A 20300-nucleotide genomic window follows, 5' to 3' on the forward strand; every position below is an offset into this window, starting at 1 on the left:
GATCCCTGGGGTTTGGTTTTTACAGCCTGATAAGGTAGAGGGTCCCTTATTCACAGCTCCACCCCAGGGAGAAAGATCTGGTTGCTATGCACTATTGAGTACTAAAGCCACTGTCCTTCCACATCGTGACCCATCTATCTCCTTACTGCTCGGTGTGGTGCAATACCAGATGAGTTCTTAGCCTTTGATTGCCAAACAATCATGTTATACCAACAGATGTTACTTATCCTAATTCTTTCCAGTTTCCTCTGAAATGCAAATTTCCCTGCCCTGCCTGGCCTTGAGAAGTATTTTCCACCATCTCATTTTCACATCCTTGGAAGAAACCTCAGTTGCTTTCAGTCATCCAGTCCCATCCAGTTCTGTGTCTTCCCACATCCACTTCTGTTATTCTACCTTTAGCCACATCTTTCTAATATCCACACAACTCCTGCTTACTCTCCTTCCACCCCTCTCACTTCAGTTCCTTCCTAAGGAGCTCGAGAAGACTCTCTCCATTCTCGTTTGTGAGGGTGGAGACAAGTGCCCCTGCTGTTGGGGAGCAGAGTCCCAGCAGTCTTTTCCAGAGCTGCCTCAATGCCCCGCATCACCCACGTGAAAACAGCTGGAGCTTTTCTAGAAGCAACTGTGTTTTAATCACCAGAATATCAGCATCGTCTATACTTCCTTTGTGCAGCATCTTTCAGCCCATTTTACAATGGTATTGTAGACTAGTCTAGGAATTCAGTGATCATCTAGCCCATGGTTCATCTAAAAAGTTTACATTCTGAGCGACCAATAACTGACTTACAACAAACTTCTGTTTAAAAAGTTGGGGACTCCTTGTGATGCAAAGGAAGGAACCCAAGTATACAACAGCTTTGGCAACCTGGCCTCGAACGTCTAAAATACCATAATAAAGGGTTTGCGACCCAGCCCAAGCCCACACTGAACATTCCATATTCTCAACTGTTTGTCATAAAACAAACAAGCAGATTCCCTTTTGGATTGTAAGTGAATTACCTGCTCCACTGGTCATAAATCAGAATGAAAGGAAGTACCTGCTCCATTGGTCATAAATCCTCGGCCATGGGGACAGAGTTTTTTGAAGGCCACAGTGCCCTGGAAAGGGCAGATCTCACAGTGGGGGCCCCAGCCTCTCCCTCCATCGCAGCAGCATTCAGACTTGGTGACAGGGTTCCTGTTGCTCGAGCCGATCTGACACATGTTTTGGAGAACCTCCGTGAAGCAGTACCCTTCCCGGTTGTCTGGACGGGACATTATATGGCAAAGAGGATTTTAGGATTTTTATCAGCATGACAAGTATTATGAATTTGGTCAAATGTAAAACCCAAAAAGGATGTAACACTTTACCCTGGGTGAGAAGAAGCGAGAAGGGAAAGCTGGAAGCAGCAGTAAGAGAGAAAGGATGACGTCTGAGGGAAACAAGACAAGAAATTCAGTAAGTTGCCCCCGCAAGGTTACAACTCTCTCTGCTCCCAGAAATACGGAGGAGTAGTCATGCTCTCGAGAGGGAGGAGCAGAAAAACACATGGAAACGGATCCTCAGCACCGAGGGCTCAAAAAGGTAGTGGAGAAAGAAATTCCAAACAAGTGATTCACGGATACGTTTAGCAAAGGAAGAATTCAGCTGTGGGGTGGTGCTGAGCCCCAAGGACAATCACATTAAGTCACTTCCAAAATAGGAACCTGCCTCAAGTTTTAACAAATTCCATTATTTCAGATCAGACATCTAGGTGACAGGCCTCCCAGTGTGATGGTCAGGGCTGCGAGAGCCTCCCTGTCGTCTGGACTCACCAAGGCACTCATCCTGAGTAGGGCTGGCGGTGAAGCCGTCGTTGCACTCACATGTGTAGCTGCCCCGGGTGTTGAGGCAGCGCCCGTTCTCGCAGATGCCCGGCTTGGTCTGACACTCATTCTCATCTGCAGGGTTCGTGGAAAGAGCGAACACAAGAGCGGTCATCCCACCCCTCTGCACACAAATGGAGTCTGTCTTTCAGTTTGTGAATAGATGGCCGTCTCATGCGGTTCCCAATTCAAAAGGTATAAAGGAGTATTCAGCAAAAGCACCCCTTCCTGCCCCACACCTCAGCCACCTAACTCCCCTCCTGGGCGGCAACCCTGTGTTACTGCCAGTTTCTCACGTACCCTAGAAATGGAGTTTGCACATAAAAGCCAAGACATTGCGTGTGTGTATGTGCGTACACCTCTGTCCTTTAAAAAACATACTTGATGGCATTTTGATATACTTAGATGGAGATGATGTCATTTTAGGTGCACATACATTTTTCACTTAATAAAATTAAAATTTTCTCTATCTGTCCATCAGAAGGATTCCCAAAGGATTATTTCAAGTGAAGAGAAAAGACAGCCCATGTTAAAGAAATATTATAATACTTCATCAGAATAATGTTTGAACTGAGAATTGGCCTACATGTAATCTTCCAATTCAATATAGATTACATTTATTGTAATACTTCAACAATATTCTTGAGAAATAATTGTAATCTAGTCTCTCAGGTTAAAAACAAAAGCACTAAAACAAACTGGAGATTCTTAGAATTATCTGATGATTTTTTAAGACTGAGCCACCCAGCTGCCCCAATCTGATGATTTTTTTCGGAAGATCATAAATAAAGTGACTTGCTTCGGTGCGTGTCATGCAGAATAGTTCTGAGCCCCAGAGGCAGGGGTCTCATGACGAGAGAGCTGGAAGGTGACAGCTACGGGGCTGTGGAAACAGGCTAAAATCCTCATGTTCACGCCGTCCCCAGACCCATTAAATCAGAAAGTTTGGGGTAGGACCTCTGGTCTCCAAGTCATTCCAGCAACATGGGCTGAGAAGGTTGAGAACCACTGAACCTGGAACAGCTGGTGTGTGCTCCTGTGTCCAAATACTTTCTCTGTGCTTTTAAAGTCTGCTCTTCAATTACTGCTTAATTCTGTATTTTACAGGGTAAGGGGAGAATGAGATTCTTAAGCTTCTTGACTGACAACATAAGATTTCTTTTTCTGGCGTCACTGATGATTAAAAGTGGGAAGGAAGCTTGTGGGAACTTTCTAATACTTTTCTCCCGTATTGATTGTTCAGACCAGAGGTCAGGAAACTTCTACTCTAAATAGTAGCAATATTATAGTATTATTATATTATATATAATAACTGTTTTAGGTTTTGCAGGCCATACGGTCTCTGTTGGCTTCCCTCTATTCTGCTGTGCCGTCGTGGCATGAAAGAACCATGGACAATGTCTAAATGAATGGTTACAGCTATGCTGCAATGTGACTTAATTTACAGAAATAGGTGGCAGGCTGGCAGGCTGGATTGGCCCCCTGGGCTGTGGTTTGCCCATCCCTGGTCTGAAGCTGCGGTTCTCAGTGGAGGACCCATATTATCTAGGAAGCTTTAAGAAATACCAGTGCCTGGGCCCCATTCTAGACCAGAATGGATTCTCTGGAGGAAGATCCCACTGGTTTAATGCTGTTCCCTGGTTCAGAGGGACCGGACATCTGTCATTCAATGTCAGGGTGCTAACAGCAAAGCTGGGACGATAGAAAGACATTCCGATGTGGTGTGAAGAGAACTTACCCCAAAACAACAAAAAGTATAGGAGCCAAGGAAAGAAGTAGAGGAAATACCTGGTGCCAAGTCCTGGCAGCAACGTGGGCTGAGAAGGTAGACAAAGACCCACTCAGAGGGGCAGAAGGATGGTGCTTCTGGAACTGAGAGTTAAGCAAGAGGCGAGGGGCTCTCCAGGGAAACCATGACATAAGGGAAGAGAGGGAAGATGGCTCTGGCCCAGAAGTGCACATCGCCCAATGGGACTCAGACTCCAAGTCCCTTCTGCCCCTTGTCACCGGACTCCCTTGAAGCTGCTTGGGCCGGGACTTGCTTACCTACGCAGCCCTCGCCATCGGGTCTCCGCTGGTAGCCGGGCCCGCAAATGCAGATGTACGTGCCGATGAGGTTCTTGCACTCCATCTGCTTCTCAGCACAGTCGTGTTTGCCCTCTTCGCACTCATCCTCGTCTGGAAAGAACGTGCAACCATGAATTATAAAAGGAGCTGCACTAATTTCCTGCCTCTTAAGCATGAGATGGTGTCAAGCAATCAATTTTCCTGTACACTTATTTCAGTGTTAACCTGTTTCCTTTTGTATGGTGGGCGCTGGCCTCAGATTGGGAAGGAGTTTTGTCCCACCTTTGAACTTGATGATGAAATTATTCCATAACTAACTGTAACCCATTCAAAGGTGGGAAGTGTGAGTGTTAATTCTTTTTCATGAATTCACCTAAAAAGGTCTTCTATAGAACTTTCATAATATAATTACAATAACAGCATTATATTACAATATAGTATAATAAGCCAAAGCTTCCATTATGTAACAATTATAATAACATAAGATGATATTTTCTGTAATATTAGTATATGGTTAGATTATCATTATTATTATTAAAATAATCATTATATAACGAAAACTTTAGTTTTTAGACTTTGAGGAAAAGACAAACATTCACAAATATCATATTCTCTCCTGGTTCTTCCTTCCTTCATTTCCTTTTTCCTGGTGTGGACAGGGCTTCCTCATCCCTTATTGTCCTATTGCATTTCCCTATCTCTATCTTTCTCCTTCATGTGGTCTGAGCTGAGAAATTTGGGTTTATCCTGGATGATGTAGAGCTCGTAGTTAGGAAATCTGTTCGCCTTCAAGAAAAATCCTACTTAAGTCATCTGAAGAGAGTAAAGAGCTGCTCATTTAAGACTCTGGAGGAGCAAATCAGTGCTCTTCAAGGAGCCCCATGATTTACCTAACTTTGTAGAGCAGAGCCTAGTCCAGAGGCACAGTAATTGCAGGTGTTCAGTACGCATTTTTAAAGCAAATTATTTAACAAATTCCATATGCTACCTCCATTCTTAGGATATAACATCCCTTAGTGATGGGGATTTTTTTAAAAAATACTATTTAATTTAATATTATCCTACTATAGGCAATGATGACCCCCATATTATCTAAGGACTATAGTAGAGTTCCTTGATTCCCAGCCTTTCTCTACTGATAGAAGCTTTGGAGACAAATTTCCCATCATAGATAGAGTGACAGCCCCCCAGTTAGATGAACTTTAACACAGATGTCTCACCTTTGCACATCCTTCTATCTTCTCTCAGGACATATCCCGCTGGACATTTGCATTCATATGACCCATAAGTGTTTACACACCGGAAAGCACAGAGCAGAGGGTTCTGGGCACACTCGTTTATATCTGTAGCAGAAGGGAGCACGAAAATAATGGATCATGGGCATCAACCAAAAAAGAGTCTATTTTGATCAAAAGTTGAAATGCTTCATTGTCATTAACATGGATGCACCAAGCAATCTCTGGTTTTCAATGAATCATAAAATGAGTTGGTTATTTTATAATTGGTATAGGCAAGGTGATCGTGGGTTCTGGTTCTCCTAGCACAGGCCCAGTTCTGGCTTATTATTCTGGTGTAATTATTAATGTTATTGAGACAGATGGGAAAATTGTAGACCACCCTACATATAGGGAGCTTCTTTGAAATTCTGGCTTTCAAGTCTCAAGTTGACCACTTGCCCTTCCCGAGAGTCACACAGGGTGGGAATCGGTTTTACCCCATTCAGTCAAAACAGCTGTCAAGTCAATGGGAGTCAGGACAGAAGCGAACCCATCCACTAGTGTGAACCGCCTCCTCTTCCCCCTAGGAAAGAGGCTCCTGTGAAGTAACAGTGATTCTCGTGCCCAAGCAAATGGTGAACTGACGCCAAGTTACGCCTTAAGTAGGAATGACTTTACCATTCATAGATAAAAGTGATTTCTACGGATTCCATAGTTTGGAACCAGCAAAGTATGTTTTGGAAAAGCAGGGTTAAAACAGACCATCTTGATTCTCATGTTTCTTTCTAAGCCTGGTGATGCTGACTGAGAATGGGACCCCAGATCATATTTAGTCATAGCCTTTAAAGATTAAGCAACAACTAGGACAGTGCAGTGGTAGAACATATCTCTAATGAAAAGCTCACTTTCATACCATTTTTATCCTCTACCTTCACCTCACCTTCACTCTCTTCTGTGACCAGTGGTCTCTACTATTTGGAAGTGTATTGGAATTACCTGGAGGGCTGCTAGTGCTCCACTCTTTGAGTTTCTGATTCAGGAGGTCTGGAATGAGGCCTGAAAATCTGTATTTCTAAGAAGTTCCCAGGTGATGCTGATGTGACTGATCCAGGGACCACCCTTTGAGACCCACTGGTCCAGACCTTCCTCTCCCTCCTTTCTCACCATACAACTATCCTACTAGGCATTCTGGCAGATGCTTACAGAGTATAGACAACACCTTTTGCTGCGATTACCCCCCGATGGCCATAGGATGTTGCTGGTTATGTCAGTGTGCAGAGGTTTCTATGAGTAGAAAAGAAAAAAGAAAAAGGGAGCATGGGAGAGGAAGAAAGAAAAACAGGGGAAAATGGAAAATAAAGAAGGTAGCAAACAAGACAGGAGTTGTATCTAAATACTTGTAGTGGGGAGACATCAGCAAGAACTCTGCATATTATACAGGGTGATTTGTGCCATGAACCGGGAGAATGATGGTATGGCCCATTAGGCCTAGATGTTCTTTAGCCTGTACGCCCTGAGTGGTATTTAATATCAAGAACTGTAATCACTCTGAAGTGTGTAATCCTGGCGATTCACACACCTGTACCCCTGGGGCTAATAATACATTATATGTTAATAAAAAAAAACAAAAAAACTAATCAGTCCACTGCTGTCTCCATGATCAGACATGTAACCAACTATTCTGCGAAGAGACTTACCTTCACAAGTCATCATTGGGCCGGGCTCAAATCCCTCCTCACAGGTGCATTCAAAACCTCCAATCACATTCTTGCAGGTTCCATTTCCACAAGGATTGCCCACAGAACATTCGTCAGTATCTGCAAGTGACCAAGAGTGTTTTCAAAACATGATGAATGAAGACAAACACAGGCTTGGACGCAAATCATACCTCTCACTCTATCAGGGCACTTTGCTCTGCGGCATCTTGCTTTATCCTCATTCTGCCTTTATAAGAAAGGAGTGCCCATGTCTTATCTCCGCAGATTTATAGCTGTCAAATGTGACCTACTAAGTGGCAGTGGCACTAACAGTGACAGTATCTGGGCTTCCAGCCCTCCTACTGCTCTTCCCCTGAGCTTCTCCAGCCTCCCGTATTAGGTATGAAGAGCTAAATCGACCGGGAATAGATGCTCCAAGGGTTAAGCTCTCCCCAGTCAAAAGTTTTCACTTATATAAAGCTAGAAATATATCTCCAGTCTGGCCTTACATTACATCACTCTCCAAGAAGCCTTAAACAGGATGGATTTTTGCCAGATATAAAATAGAAGACAAAGCTTACACAAAACGAGGGACCAGAGGTTAGGCAAAATTAATACGCTGGATAAAATCAAGATTCAAGATTTCTTGTTGATTCTGTTGAAACCAGATGGTTTACATTAGGCAGAAGAAAAGCTAGAAAGAAATATGTTTAGGGTACGATCTCTGTAAACAACTGTGGAGAGAGAACAAGTCTTACCAAGGAGGTCTAAAAAATATCTATGCCTCCCAACCCGTCCTTCTGGAATCTGACACATCTCTTGGGGGAGAGGACCTTCCTTTTGGAAAGGGAACTTTTTGGGGAATAACATTGTCATTTTAGTTCTCTAGGACATGGAACAGTGATGGACTATCATCGGGGTTATACGTTCTATTGGGTTCTGAGTCAAATGGTGAAGGCAAGAGGCTGTGGTAGAGAGACTGGGCGAGCGGGCTCATTTAGCATGCACACAGGAGCACTAACTGAGGATCTTGAAGAGAATTCAGTGACAACTTTGCTTTTGTTCTGCTGTGAAATGGCATTTCACTGTCCAGAATATGATATCTCTTTTGAGTTCATAAAAGTCACAACATTATTGATTTTTAGAGCTGCAGAGCAATTAGGAATAAATTAGTCCATCTGCATAATATGACATGCTGAGGCCTAGAGAGACTAAAGAACTGGCTTACACTTCATGCTCATAGCTGTGGGTGAAATTTTAGAGGAACAGGCATAATACTTGGATTCAATTTTGCATCGGTAGGCATCAAGAGGTCAAAGGTCAGGCATAGCCATTCTTAGAAATTTTAAGAGAGCAAAAACAAGAGGAGTTTACACTGTGTATGTAGGTTTTCACATTACTAAATTTAATAAAATCTGAATATTGTATTTTACATATTGAGAGAATGAGACTATTAATTTTTGTAAAAGTTTAAAAAAAATACATGATAATGTCCTCCTTTCCACCACATCTTCAGATGTGTCCAGTGTCTTAGACTGTGAGGTCCATGCAAGGAAGAAGGACATTGGCTTGGGTCACTGCTGTAGCCATAAAGCCTGGGACATGGGGTGTGCAACTAGTACTGCAGATGAATGGTGCCAGAATGAGTGCACAAAACATGCTTGTCCCAATCCTACTACTCACACTTCCCAGTATGAATGCTCCATGGCCCAATTTCTAACTTGTAAAATCCCTATGGAAGAAACCGACCTATTACTCACCTACACATTCATTCCCTTCCAGAATGTAGCCAAAGGGACACTCGCAGCGGTAGGAGCCATCCGTATTGATGCACTGTCCATGTTTACAGACGTCAGGTTCTTTACACTCATCCATATCTTTTGTAAAGGAGAAATAAAACAGTGACTAACAAGGTACTTTTTTTGTTTTTAGTAATCTTTTTTGCGATTTTATTTATTTGAGAGAGAGCATGAGCAGTGGGGAGGAGCAGAGGGAGAAGGAGAAGCAGACTCCACACTGAGCAGGGAGCCCCATACGGGGCTCAATCCAAGACTCTGGGATCATGACCTGAGCTGAAGGCAGACGCTTAACCGACTGAGCCACCCAGGCCCCCCAAGGTACTTTAAAAACAAAAACAAAAAGGTAAACTATGATCATTTCAGCAGCTGATCAATGAAATATCTAATATTACAATACAATATTGCCATACAGTACGATAATACAATTGGTACCTAAATGAAAAGTAGAGCTTTATTTTATAAGATAAATGTGGAGAAATAAGAACAGTTTGGGGAGAGGGGCCATGGGTGGCTCAGGTGGTTGAGCATCTGACTCTCGATTTTGGCTCAGGCCATGATCTCAGGGTTGTGAGACTGAGCCCCGTGTTGGGCTTTGTGCTCAGCGGGGAGTCTGCTTGAGCTTCTCCTTCTCCCTCTGCCCCTTCCTCACTGCTCTCATGCACTCGCTCTCAAATAAACAAACAAATAAATCTGTCTTTAAAAAAAAAATAAAAGGAAGAACAGCTGGAGAAAGGGCAGGAAAGAAGCTTGTTAAGAATATTACAAAATGCTGAGAAGCCAGTGCAGGCCACTTACCAACTGCTGAATCATCAGGCCCCACAATGATGCCACTTCCATAGGGACAGATCTGGCGGAAGGCCTCTGCAGTAGAGACAAACACTTGTTAATAGATAGACCAATGGCGATTAGCTACAGGCTGCTTCCCACGCAATGTGTGGTGGCTAGACTGCCACAGGCCACGCATATCGGGACACTGGACGAGAAAAGCCCTGATACCAGGGAAAGTGAACAAGGCTCCCAGAGCTGGTGTGCCTACTACTTGGGCACAAGTAGTGTGCCCCTGATTCATAGCACATTTCAGAAGAAAATAACTGCCCAGCTCCCAAGTTAAAATAATCTTAATGAATATTCTAGGTAGACTTACAATTAAATTAAATTGTCTTATATTTCCTGAAGGCCTACATACAATCTTTCCTATTTCATGGCCAGTCCACCCTATGAAGGGCCCAAAGAGAAATGCAGATGGTGGACCTACCATCAGGTTCAGTGGGGCACAGCTCACAGGGATCACCCCAACCTTCTCCCTTCAAGGCACAGCAGCATTCCTGTTTGGAGTGATTTCTGGATTTGGGCGATGAACATTTTCCTCCTTCAAACTTTGCATAGCAGTAGCTCATTCGCAGATCTGCAGCATAAATCCAGGAGACCCTTCAGACCTTTCCTACTACATTGTTACTGTACATCCTGTTAAACGTATGCCCTTTTCTTTAGAGTGGGAAGACTCTGTAACATTAAGTGATTCCAAGAGAAACTGGGCTCAGATATTTAAAGTCATAGGTGACTTTTGTAGTAAGATCTGACGAATACATCTATGTGGCTTCACTTTATTTCTCATTTCAGCCAATTTTCCAAAATAACCTGATGTGAATGACAAAATCCAACAGTATCACATCATCAGTGACTTCAGGGTGGGGACATTCAGAAGTGCATTCATTTGCAAGACCGCTGCATTGATAGCTGTGTTTGTGTGTTTTGGATAGCATTTAGCAAGCATACTAGGTTAAGGTAGACCTTACGGTTCTGGTACTTACTGTGCTATCACATTGTGTTGTTTATTCACTGTCCCCTAAGCCCAGAAACCAAAATAAAACCCCTGATCCCAGGCATAGAGTAAATAAAGATGTGGCAATTTTGTGGAGTGGCAAAAATACAATAATGGTCATTTGCCGAAGCAGCTGCTGATGTAGTTTCTGTCTACAAAATGCCTGTGGTGCCTTCTGCAGATTTTATACACGCATGCGTGCCCACACACGCAAGATACAGAACGTGGTTTAGCTCAACAGAGAGAGAGAGAGAGAAGGTAAAGAGGAGGGCAGAGAGGTGGGTGGATAGGAGGCAGGATAACCTTTCTCTGAAAGAATGTATTTTTTTTATATCAATTATTTTTTGGTGACAACATGGAAGATGGGATGTAGTTGCTACAAAATTCTCCAACACTGCTTGACATAATTTTGGAAATGGACTCTACCGTTTCTTATAGAGCAAACGGGGTGGCTCATCCAAAAGCCTGGAGTGTTTTCCCTCAAATTTGACATCCAAAGCCCTGCGGACTCCTCTCTAGTTACACAGAGGCTACAATCTGCAGGCTTTAAGGAAATGCTTTCATACCCATTTTGTACAATTCCCCTTTCTTTCTTTAGGACCAGGTAGGCTCTCTCCTGTCACTGTTTCTCAACCCTAGGTGGCACATTATGACCTATTATTATAGCCACCGATGCATTTCTGCTAAGACAACTTCACAGCTTTTATTTCTTGACAAAGGAGACAATGTAAGAATAACTGAGTTGCCAAAGATCACAGAAGAAAAACTTTCATGAATTAAAGTAAAAATAATAACCAGTCAATCCATCACTCATATTTACCAGGCCCTAGTAAGTCAAATTCAGTTGGCCTTTTTCCCCAAATGAATTTGTTTGCCTTTTTCAACTAATTCTTCCAGATACATTTTCTTGCTAGTTTTTACTCTCCTTCCACACCTGTGATAGCTGGGACCTAACAGTCACCTTTCAGTGAACTACTCTTCTGAAAGTCAAGTGCAAAAAAAGCCAGTGTGCATCCTGTGGCATGTCTGCCTTCCAAATATTCGCTTTGCTGAGAAGTTTCAAGATTTAACAGATTATAGTTTCTCGAAGGTCACACTTTGATTTGCTTTATTCTTCAAGTTCATTGTCACATACAATGTTCTGTGTTTATTATTTACATCAATAACTGTCTTAAGGTATAATTTGGGGACTATTCACAAAAATGTCTCAACAAATATATTAAAATTCAGTGGTCTCTGTTGTCTTCCAGCTCATAATGTTTCTTCTAAATCTAGATAGATTCTCTTTTCCTTTTATCATCGACCCTGTTCCATGAACCAGCCCTGTCTCTCCAGGACTACTCTACCATCCCGCGTCCTGAAAGAAAAAAAATCTAGACATTACACAGGCTCAAACACATGAAGTTTACAGTGAGCCTAAGTGACGAATTCCCTTTACTGAATTTTGTAAGTGGGAGTGGCCCATTTACATCTGTGGCCTTCAGGTACCCAGATCTGTTCACCTGAGTCTTATCACAATTGTTCCCTCAAAAACGTTATCTGTGGTTCTGTGGGATTTTCTCATTTCATGGGCAAAAGAAGCATGACTCCTAATTTGTTTTTATAAGTAAAACCCAGCTCTTAATTCCGTGGCTTCAGGGAAGTTTGTGCCCTGTGGGAGATTTACATTTGCCTGTGGTGATTCTCTAAATTTGGTTTATTAATCAAAGGTGTCTTGCAATGGGATGGAGAGCTTTGCTTGCCCACACACTCGAGCTAGGACTCACTAGGATGCCTGTTTACGAGTCCATGTGCAAAGAGCCCTTAATGACCTTTGAAATTTCATCAGAACTACAAAAGTCACTTTCCCTGCTTGCATTCCTCAATCCTGGCTCTGCCTCTTGGAGCTGAGCATGTGGCAAGGCAGCTCACAGCTGGGCTGATTCTTCCTGCAGCGTTAGCTTGCTCTGTGACAGGCCAGTGCAAATTGAATTAATAGCCTATGAGTTTCCTCTGGCCTGCCACATCGGCAGATTCACACCTGGTTTCTCACTGCTTTCTTTCCAAACCTGGGCCAAGCCAAAGGCACACAGAGACAAAGGAGTTGAACTTAGAATTTATCTGGCTTGGTCTGTACACTAACAGAGTATCTGTTTGGTCCAGTGTCACCCCACCCACAAGCCTGAAATGTGCCTGGGCTTCTGACAGCTTCTGATCTATGAGATCAGACTGACTAATCAGAGAATTCTCAACTCCCCCTTCACAGTTCTAAATATTGGGTAGCAAAAAGACCAGTTGATGGCAAAGTTAATCAACAGAATAACAGGGATCTATGAACAATGCAGAAGAAACTAATAAAGCTTTGTTACCTATTCAATAGGATTGGTTGGGCAGGTATTATTATGGTTGTTTAAAATGAGGAAATGGAACTTCCAAAAGATCCAATGACTTGCCCTAGGCTACGGATGGCGGAGTTGAGACCCCCAAACCCAACTTTTGGAATCTGAAATGATATCCATTGCCTCTTATTTAGTAATACAGAACCAAACTGAACCAAAACAAAACAAAATAACCAAGAAAAAACCCTGAACAATAAAACGACAACAACAGAACACAGAGGTAGAGGGGGGAAATATGTATGGAGTTTGTATAGGGTTTTTTTTCTAAATCCGTTAAACTAGTATGTATAAATGGATAGACACACACCATTGCATTGTTCACTAAAATTCAGATAGTTTCTGGGATATGATATACCGTGTTAGGCATAAGTTCAGGTTTCTTTTTCTTTTTCTTTTTCTTTTCTAAGTTCACAAGTATTAGTCCTGAAAACAAGACTATATCCCAGCAAGAGTCCAGGTCAGTTCAAATTTATTTTCCTGTTTTCTTAGAAAATTTGTGATGTCAGGGGTGGGCACTCTATCCTGGAAGCATATGGATTAATCTGTATTTTTCTGACTGAGAGTCTAGATTTTGGCCCACATTTATACCAAGTTACCTCATGAGAGGCAGAGGCCATGGAACTGAACTTTCCCAAGGCTTTCCAGGATTCAGCGGCTCATGGCAGGTCCCCCACTGACAGACCTATCAGCATCTGTGTTCTTAGGGGGAGAGAGAGGTTTAAGTGCCCAGGGAAGTTGTTATACAAGCAACCAGAACTTGATGGATGAGTTTTCAACCTTAAAAGTAAAAATGAACTTTCTGACATATGGTAATCATTAGACCTCTGGGTGAATGAAAACTCTCCATCTTCTCTTTCACAAAGAAGCAAAGCTTTGCCATGTTTAAGAAAATGAAACCACAACAAATAAACAGAGTAATGAAAGTCTAAAGTCTTCAAAGGCAGTTACCTTGGCACCTTCTTCCAGTGGAGGACAAGGAGAACCCATCTGGACACAGACATTTGAAGCTGCCTTCAGTGTTACTGCATGTGCCCAGGGCACAGATTTCTGGCTCTTCAACACACTCATCAATATCTAAAAGAATCACATGTGTCAAAGTCAAAACACAATGGAGACACCATCAGATACCAAATGCAAAGTGTGGAAGTACAAAGTGCCAGTGAGTTTCAAAACTCTTCCAATAATGAAGCTTTTTCCTGTATCATTATGCTGTGAGTGGACTTCTAGGCTGTGACATCTTTTTAAAAATTAACCTTGAAAATTCTTATTGTAAAAATGCAATCTGCAGATGTCTTCTAAAGGATACAATGAGAACGGTTTCTTACCCAGACTCAGTTGCCTGGCTAATTAGAAAAGGTAGAGTGATTTTCTACTACCCTATGCTGGGAGAAAAACAAACTGCGGCCTCTGACTTCCCCACTGCATAGGAAGCAGAAGCTTGAAATTTTAATTATGCTGACGATAAGTTAGTAAGAAATCTAGACCTTTGAAACAAAAATTTATTCCCCTCCATCCATCCGCAGTGCTTTCCCCAAAACCCTGTGCTACATCCCTAAAACTCTGAGTTTTACAAGAATAATAATATTCATGAAAATAATCTTGTGCAGTGTAAACTAAAGATATCACAGAATATAGGGTTCCTAACTCTCATTTGCACGTTAATTTTTCTCAAGACACAAAAATGTCTTTCTCGTAGAGACCAGTTTTTCCTTTGATCATATACCTAATAGGAATTTGATATACTCATATTATGAAGTATCCTTTAGCATAAGAATATACCTTAACCTAATAAGGGCTGATTAAAAGTGGTCTACAGTGAAGTTTGAATGACTTGGGCAATCATATGCTTTGGTCTTCCTAGGAGAGTCCTAGTTTATGCTTGTTGTACTGACCTCATTATTAATAGTGCCCTCCTTAAAACTGTCTTGGTTTGGTCAATAAATTACATGATCATCCTATGTACAGGAAAAGTATGGCCACTCTTTCCAACAGACTTATCTATCTTTCCCCCTGATTTTCAGCAGGAATTTGTAATAAAAAAGAGCTAAGCCTTGATTCTGAGCCATGCTATTTTTATGGAAATACCTTTTCTTTTTTCTGCAACAAAACTTGTATCTCTTGTATCATGGGGCACTTTATCTTTGCATTTGTGCGAAGAGTTCTAGCTACATCGAAGTGTATTCATGTTATATGAGTTCCCTTCCACAAGGTCCAAGTAAGAGGAAGTTAGGAAACTAATTCCATTATCTTGACTTAATATTGTAAATACCACACAATAGGTATTCTCGGGATGTGCAACTCAAAGCGATTATCTTCCTGTTTAGGGCAAAATCAGCCTGTTCATCACTCCTATGTTACGACTTTATCATTGCACCATGTTGCTTGTGCCGTATTAATGCATCTGAGCCGCTGCCAATGAATGAATGACTCCGTTCCCACGTGCCCTCTATTCCCACGTCCAACCTTTTCTTAAGAGAGAAGCCAACTTTTGTAAAAATGCTCAAGTATTTCTTTTTGTTGTTGTTTTTATTATTGCTGTTGTGAGGATTCTTTCTCTTACGGTAGAAATTAACCTGCAGGTGATGGCTTCGTAAAATACATTATTTAGTATTCGAGAAGTCATTTTTCTGTCTTATACATCTCCATTCTGTTCATCTTAGGGAAATTTTGCATTACTCATGGAGTAAATAAAATTGATCTTTAGTAAAAGTAAAATAACACCTATAATAATTTGTATTTAGGCCTAATTTTGATCAACTGTTTCCATTTAGAATATTATCAGTTACTATGATTTAAATTGGATATATAATAAAATTTCTCCATAGTATTAAAAGTGGAGAAAATCCTTACTCATTATGGATTACATCAGACCTATTTAAACGTGGGCATATGGACTAGGTGACTTCTTAAAAATCCTTTCAGCCTACTTATTTATGAAGTCCTGGCAATTAATGTCCTTCATTTAATTCAATGACATATGTATTGAGGAATGCAGTACTATAAAATTTGCTGAGAATTTATTTATAGTAATATACTTTCACTGCTCTATAGGTAAAAACAACATAGACAAATTATATAGCCACAGTCATCCAACCTTTAATATGGTCACTTAAAGATTTTAGCTGGAATCAGGAAGCTATTTTTAGTTGCAACCTGTTGGCACTTAAAAACATGTAATCCAGGATTTTTTACAAGTTGCATAAAAGCACATTGGAAAAGAGTCAGGGTCATAAGGCCACCCATATGCACAGAGCAAAACAGGGTCATCAGATATGAGCATGAGAATTGGATGTTCTTTTCTCATCATCTGAGTGTAAGAACATTAGTCAGATCCTCTGCTCTTGGATTTGTTTCTCATAAAGGATTCCAAAATGAAGACGCCAGCACACCGTCACAAAAACTGACTTTGAGAATGCCAGTGGAGAAACAAACACGGTTCCTTCTAAACACTGCTAGTCCTCCTACTCCTACCTTCACACTTGTCATTCTGTAGACTGTACCCAGGTGGACAAATGCATCTGTAGGACCCATCCAAGTTTTGACAGGTGCCTGGTGCACATTTTCCAGGTTCCAAAAGACACTCGTTGATATCTGCAAAGAAAAGGGAAAAAGAAAGAAGAGGTTCCCATTGGCGTGATTTCCACCAAGCAATTAAAATTTCAAAAAACTGGAATCAAATCAAAGAAATACATAAAACCACCATGGAGAAAAATTAATGACTCCGTAAAAAGAAGCTTTATCGGCTTTCAAAAGTGTGCGGTAGAACAACCACATTTTATGTGACCTATCACAAATTAGTTGTTTCAAGAAAAGTGAAGTATGTGAGAAGTCAGTGGAAATGCAGATTTTTGAGGACACCCAAAAGATTGTACAAGAGCTTTCCACAAAGCTATTTTAAAGGAAAAAAATATATATGAGAAAGCAAACTACAATTGCTATGGAACAATTTAACTTTCTGTTAAATAATAATAACTTGATTTTAAAACATAATGGAGAAGTGTGTCCTGTCTCTTTCTCTCTCTCTCTCTCTCTCTCTCTCTCTCTCTCACACACACACACACACACACACACACACACCAGAGTCTACGGGTAGGATTAGTGTAATTCTACTCTGATTTTTCTCCCTCCAGACTTCTGAAGGAAGGACGGTGATAGGGACTGCAGGATCCTTTCACCCTCAGAGCATTATCTGCAGGGTCCTTCAGAGGAAGCACTTACCCACACAGGTCCTCCCGTCTGGAGCCACCTCGTAGCCTTCATTGCACTGACACCGGAAGGACCCCACTGTATTGATGCATTGGCCATTTCTGCAAAGGTTCCCATTTCCAGTTGCACATTCATCAACATCTGCCAAAAAAAAAAAAAAGATCCTTTGATATATTCCAAAGAAAATGTCATAATTCCAGCAATGATCAAAACCTTCAAAGGGAAAAATACTTACTCTAAATTTCAGTGGCCTTTGCTGGCTCAGCCAAGCATTAAAAATTCCAGTAAAGATCTAGTTTGTAACAATACAGTTGGCTTTACTCCCCTATCAAAACCTACAAGATGACACTATTCTATTAATTAGAAATTGATAATTTATATTAGAACTTTATATGAGTTTCACCTTGATCTTCCTTTATGTTTCATTTTTAAAAGCTAAAAACCTAGTACACAATACAGCTGAAGGTATGACTAAGTATTCTCCTAATTAGAAGTATATAAAATTAGCCTCTAGCATGATATAAAATTTGGATCATTAATCTCACTTATAAATAACAGTATGTTTTATAGGGAGGATTTTATAGATTCAATAATTGACTTCTTTTAAGAGAGGCTATAGTGAAACACTGAGACAAGTAGGTCCACATCATTCCTGAATTATGCAATTTCTATACAAAGAATCACTCTTATATATTTTAAAACGTCAGTTCAATTTATTTAAAAATGTACTGAATTCACAGTATGGCACATATAAAACTTATAGCTGCTAATGAGACATTTTAATGAAAGTCATGGCTGTAGTTACTCTATTCGACATTTACTGAGGACATTATAGTTGACAACTCCTTGCCGGTTGTTAGGCATTCGAGGGCATATATTTAAGAACACTGGCTGGCACCCCAGACAGGCTGCTAATTGCAAAGAGTGCAGATAAAACATCCTTCCTTCAGTGCCCACCGGTTTGCATACGCACCTATGCAGTCATTGTTGTGGGAAAGGATGAAGCCGTGGTTACAGCGGCAGTTGAAGGACCCAATTGTGTTGCGGCAAGTTCCATTCCCACAGGCGTCTCGCTCACACTCATTTATGTCTAGTGGGAACAACAGGCACAGAGGAACATGGCTGTTAACAGAAGACGAGGTGAGTGGCTATCTGGGACTTCAGGGCATTGTGGGGTTCACAGTGCATCAGGAGTAGGCTAAGAACATCTTGATCATTGGCAGTTCCCCATGAGTCATCAGCAGGAGCCAAGGATCTAAACCTCGGGCATAAACCATTTCCTTGGTTGGCATGTTGAAGGAGGCAAGCTAAGGACATGAGAACTAGACAAGAATTATTTTACTCTATTTACTTCTAGAATTCTACACCCTTGACACTTTTCTCAAATATTTTCACTTGGAAATGGAAAATTCTATGCTCATCTGGGTCTTGATTTGCTGCCACCTTTGGCAAACTTCAGCCTTTAGGATTCTCACTCCAGTTTACCAAAAAGCAGTGAGTCACCTGATAGTACCTTGAAATCAGCAACAAAATACATGAGGTTTCTAACTCACCTGATATTTTCGATATCTCTTCCTTCTTTCCAGTCCATCCCCAAAAACCCATGACTACTCCCACTAGTGGTGACTTATCTCACTCTTAAAAACTACCCCAAAGTGATGGCACTGGGCTCTTCTGCTACACTCTTGCATTATTTGTCTTTTTATTGGTCTCTGGCTTTTCTCTTTGACTATTTTGTAGAGCTGTTTTGGCATCTTTTTTATCTTTGCATCGGGCCCCAGCAACTGACATATTTCTTATAGAGCAGGTGTACGTTATATTGAGGAGGAAACAAAAAATTAAAATGAAAGAAAGTTGATCATGCTGGTTTGCGGGAGAGGCAGAACGAGGAGGGCGAGGGTGCGGGGAGGGAGATTTGGGGAGTGAAAGACAACGACTCAGGTTAGCCAGATGCAGTGTTTAGAGTTAGGATTTCCTTTCCTTTAGAATTCTGGGCATGAAGACAAGTGATCTGTGATCCTAAATCAGAAAGCTTTTGCTGACCCCAAAGGGATCCAATGTGTGCGTCTGTGTCTGAAGACCACATTTGGATGAGTCACCCTGCCAGCAGTCAAGAGCTGCTGCTTTGATTCATTTTTAGCCAAGCTAGTGAAATTCTTCTGTAGGACGGCCTCCTTGGTAGAGGGTTCCAGAAAATCCAGATGGAAGAGGAAAAAGGACTGTTACGCAGGGTGCCATTGCTATGCATGGGTAAGCTTCCCAGGAGCAAGCAGGGTTGATGACAGTCCTTTAACTGAAAACCTGCTATCTATTCTGAAGAAGCCAAACTTTATGAGAAGTTGCCCTAATGGAGGAACCCAATTACAGCAAAAGCTAAGCTCTTAAAACATTACTCTATTGATTCTTCTTTTTTCCAGCTGTGAAACCGAATCATGTTCATGAAGTCCCCAAAGACTTATTGGATGTTGCTTGGAAGTAGAAAAAAGAAGGAGGAAAAGAGAGAAAATGATTGATTAATATTTGGTATTTATTCTAAATCTGCATCCTGGCTTAGTACTGAAAGCAAGGGGAAAGGGATTTAAAATCTTGAGCTCTTTTCTCCTAGAGAAATGTGGGTATTTTTTTGTTTGTTTTTTGTTTTAGTTTGTTAGTTAGTTTGTTTGCCTTTGTGGGATCTATAAGTTTGCCTTTAAAGATCTGGTACAAACTATATATGCTTCTCAAAAAATGCTCATATTCAAACACTCAAAAGCTGCACTCTATTCCAATAAGGCCAACCCGCACCGATTTCATAAAGTAATAGGCTATTAACATTAATAAAAATTAATTTTTTTGTATTTTTACAAAGTATTTACAAGTTTTTTTTGTATTTTTTAATATTTTTCTCAGTTTTTACCTTAGTTAAAAGCTTTTCTGACCTTTCAGCCAAATGAGTATCGAGGAAGAGGTTTATTATGTTCAGATTGCCAAAGATGAGATACCAAAGGAGGTTAATGCTACAGCCCTGCTTGTATTTTTATTTTAAAAATAGTAGAATACTGGAGGTTTAGTATTAACTTTTCTATGTATTCAGATGCAAATGAATTTTTCAAATTCATAAACAATAATCACACACTCACCCAAACACATGGTTTGATCAGCATTTGTTTTAAAACCAGTGTGGCAAAGGCAATAAAAACTTCCAACTGTGTCAATACACTGTCCATGGCTGCAAATATTGGGGATTTCTTGACATTCATTGCGATCTGTGGACAAAAAGTATAGTT

The 20300-nt window shown here is 41.0% G+C and overlaps 1 protein-coding gene across 1 annotated transcript in view; it reads right to left on the reverse strand.

Annotated features, from left to right (window-relative positions):
- LOC111158675 (fibrillin 1) overlaps nucleotides 1-20300 on the reverse strand; it is a 229692-nt gene that overhangs the window by 15234 nt on the left and 194158 nt on the right. Inside the window, exons 45-57 of the mRNA XM_022520875.1 lie at nucleotides 20154-20279; nucleotides 18008-18124; nucleotides 17047-17175; nucleotides 16300-16419; nucleotides 13777-13902; nucleotides 9884-10033; nucleotides 9424-9489; nucleotides 8590-8706; nucleotides 6830-6949; nucleotides 5136-5258; nucleotides 3895-4026; nucleotides 1798-1923; nucleotides 1041-1247 (exon numbers count right to left, since the gene is read on the reverse strand). Coding sequence (XP_022376583.1) covers nucleotides 1041-1247; nucleotides 1798-1923; nucleotides 3895-4026; nucleotides 5136-5258; nucleotides 6830-6949; nucleotides 8590-8706; nucleotides 9424-9489; nucleotides 9884-10033; nucleotides 13777-13902; nucleotides 16300-16419; nucleotides 17047-17175; nucleotides 18008-18124; nucleotides 20154-20279 — 1659 coding nt within the window. The remainder of the gene's footprint in view (nucleotides 1-1040; nucleotides 1248-1797; nucleotides 1924-3894; nucleotides 4027-5135; nucleotides 5259-6829; nucleotides 6950-8589; nucleotides 8707-9423; nucleotides 9490-9883; nucleotides 10034-13776; nucleotides 13903-16299; nucleotides 16420-17046; nucleotides 17176-18007; nucleotides 18125-20153; nucleotides 20280-20300) is intronic.

This window comes from Enhydra lutris, unplaced genomic scaffold (assembly GCF_002288905.1).
Source record: "Enhydra lutris kenyoni isolate GAN:26980312 unplaced genomic scaffold, ASM228890v2 scaffoldscaffold4, whole genome shotgun sequence".
Lineage (NCBI taxonomy): Eukaryota > Metazoa > Chordata > Mammalia > Carnivora > Mustelidae > Enhydra > Enhydra lutris.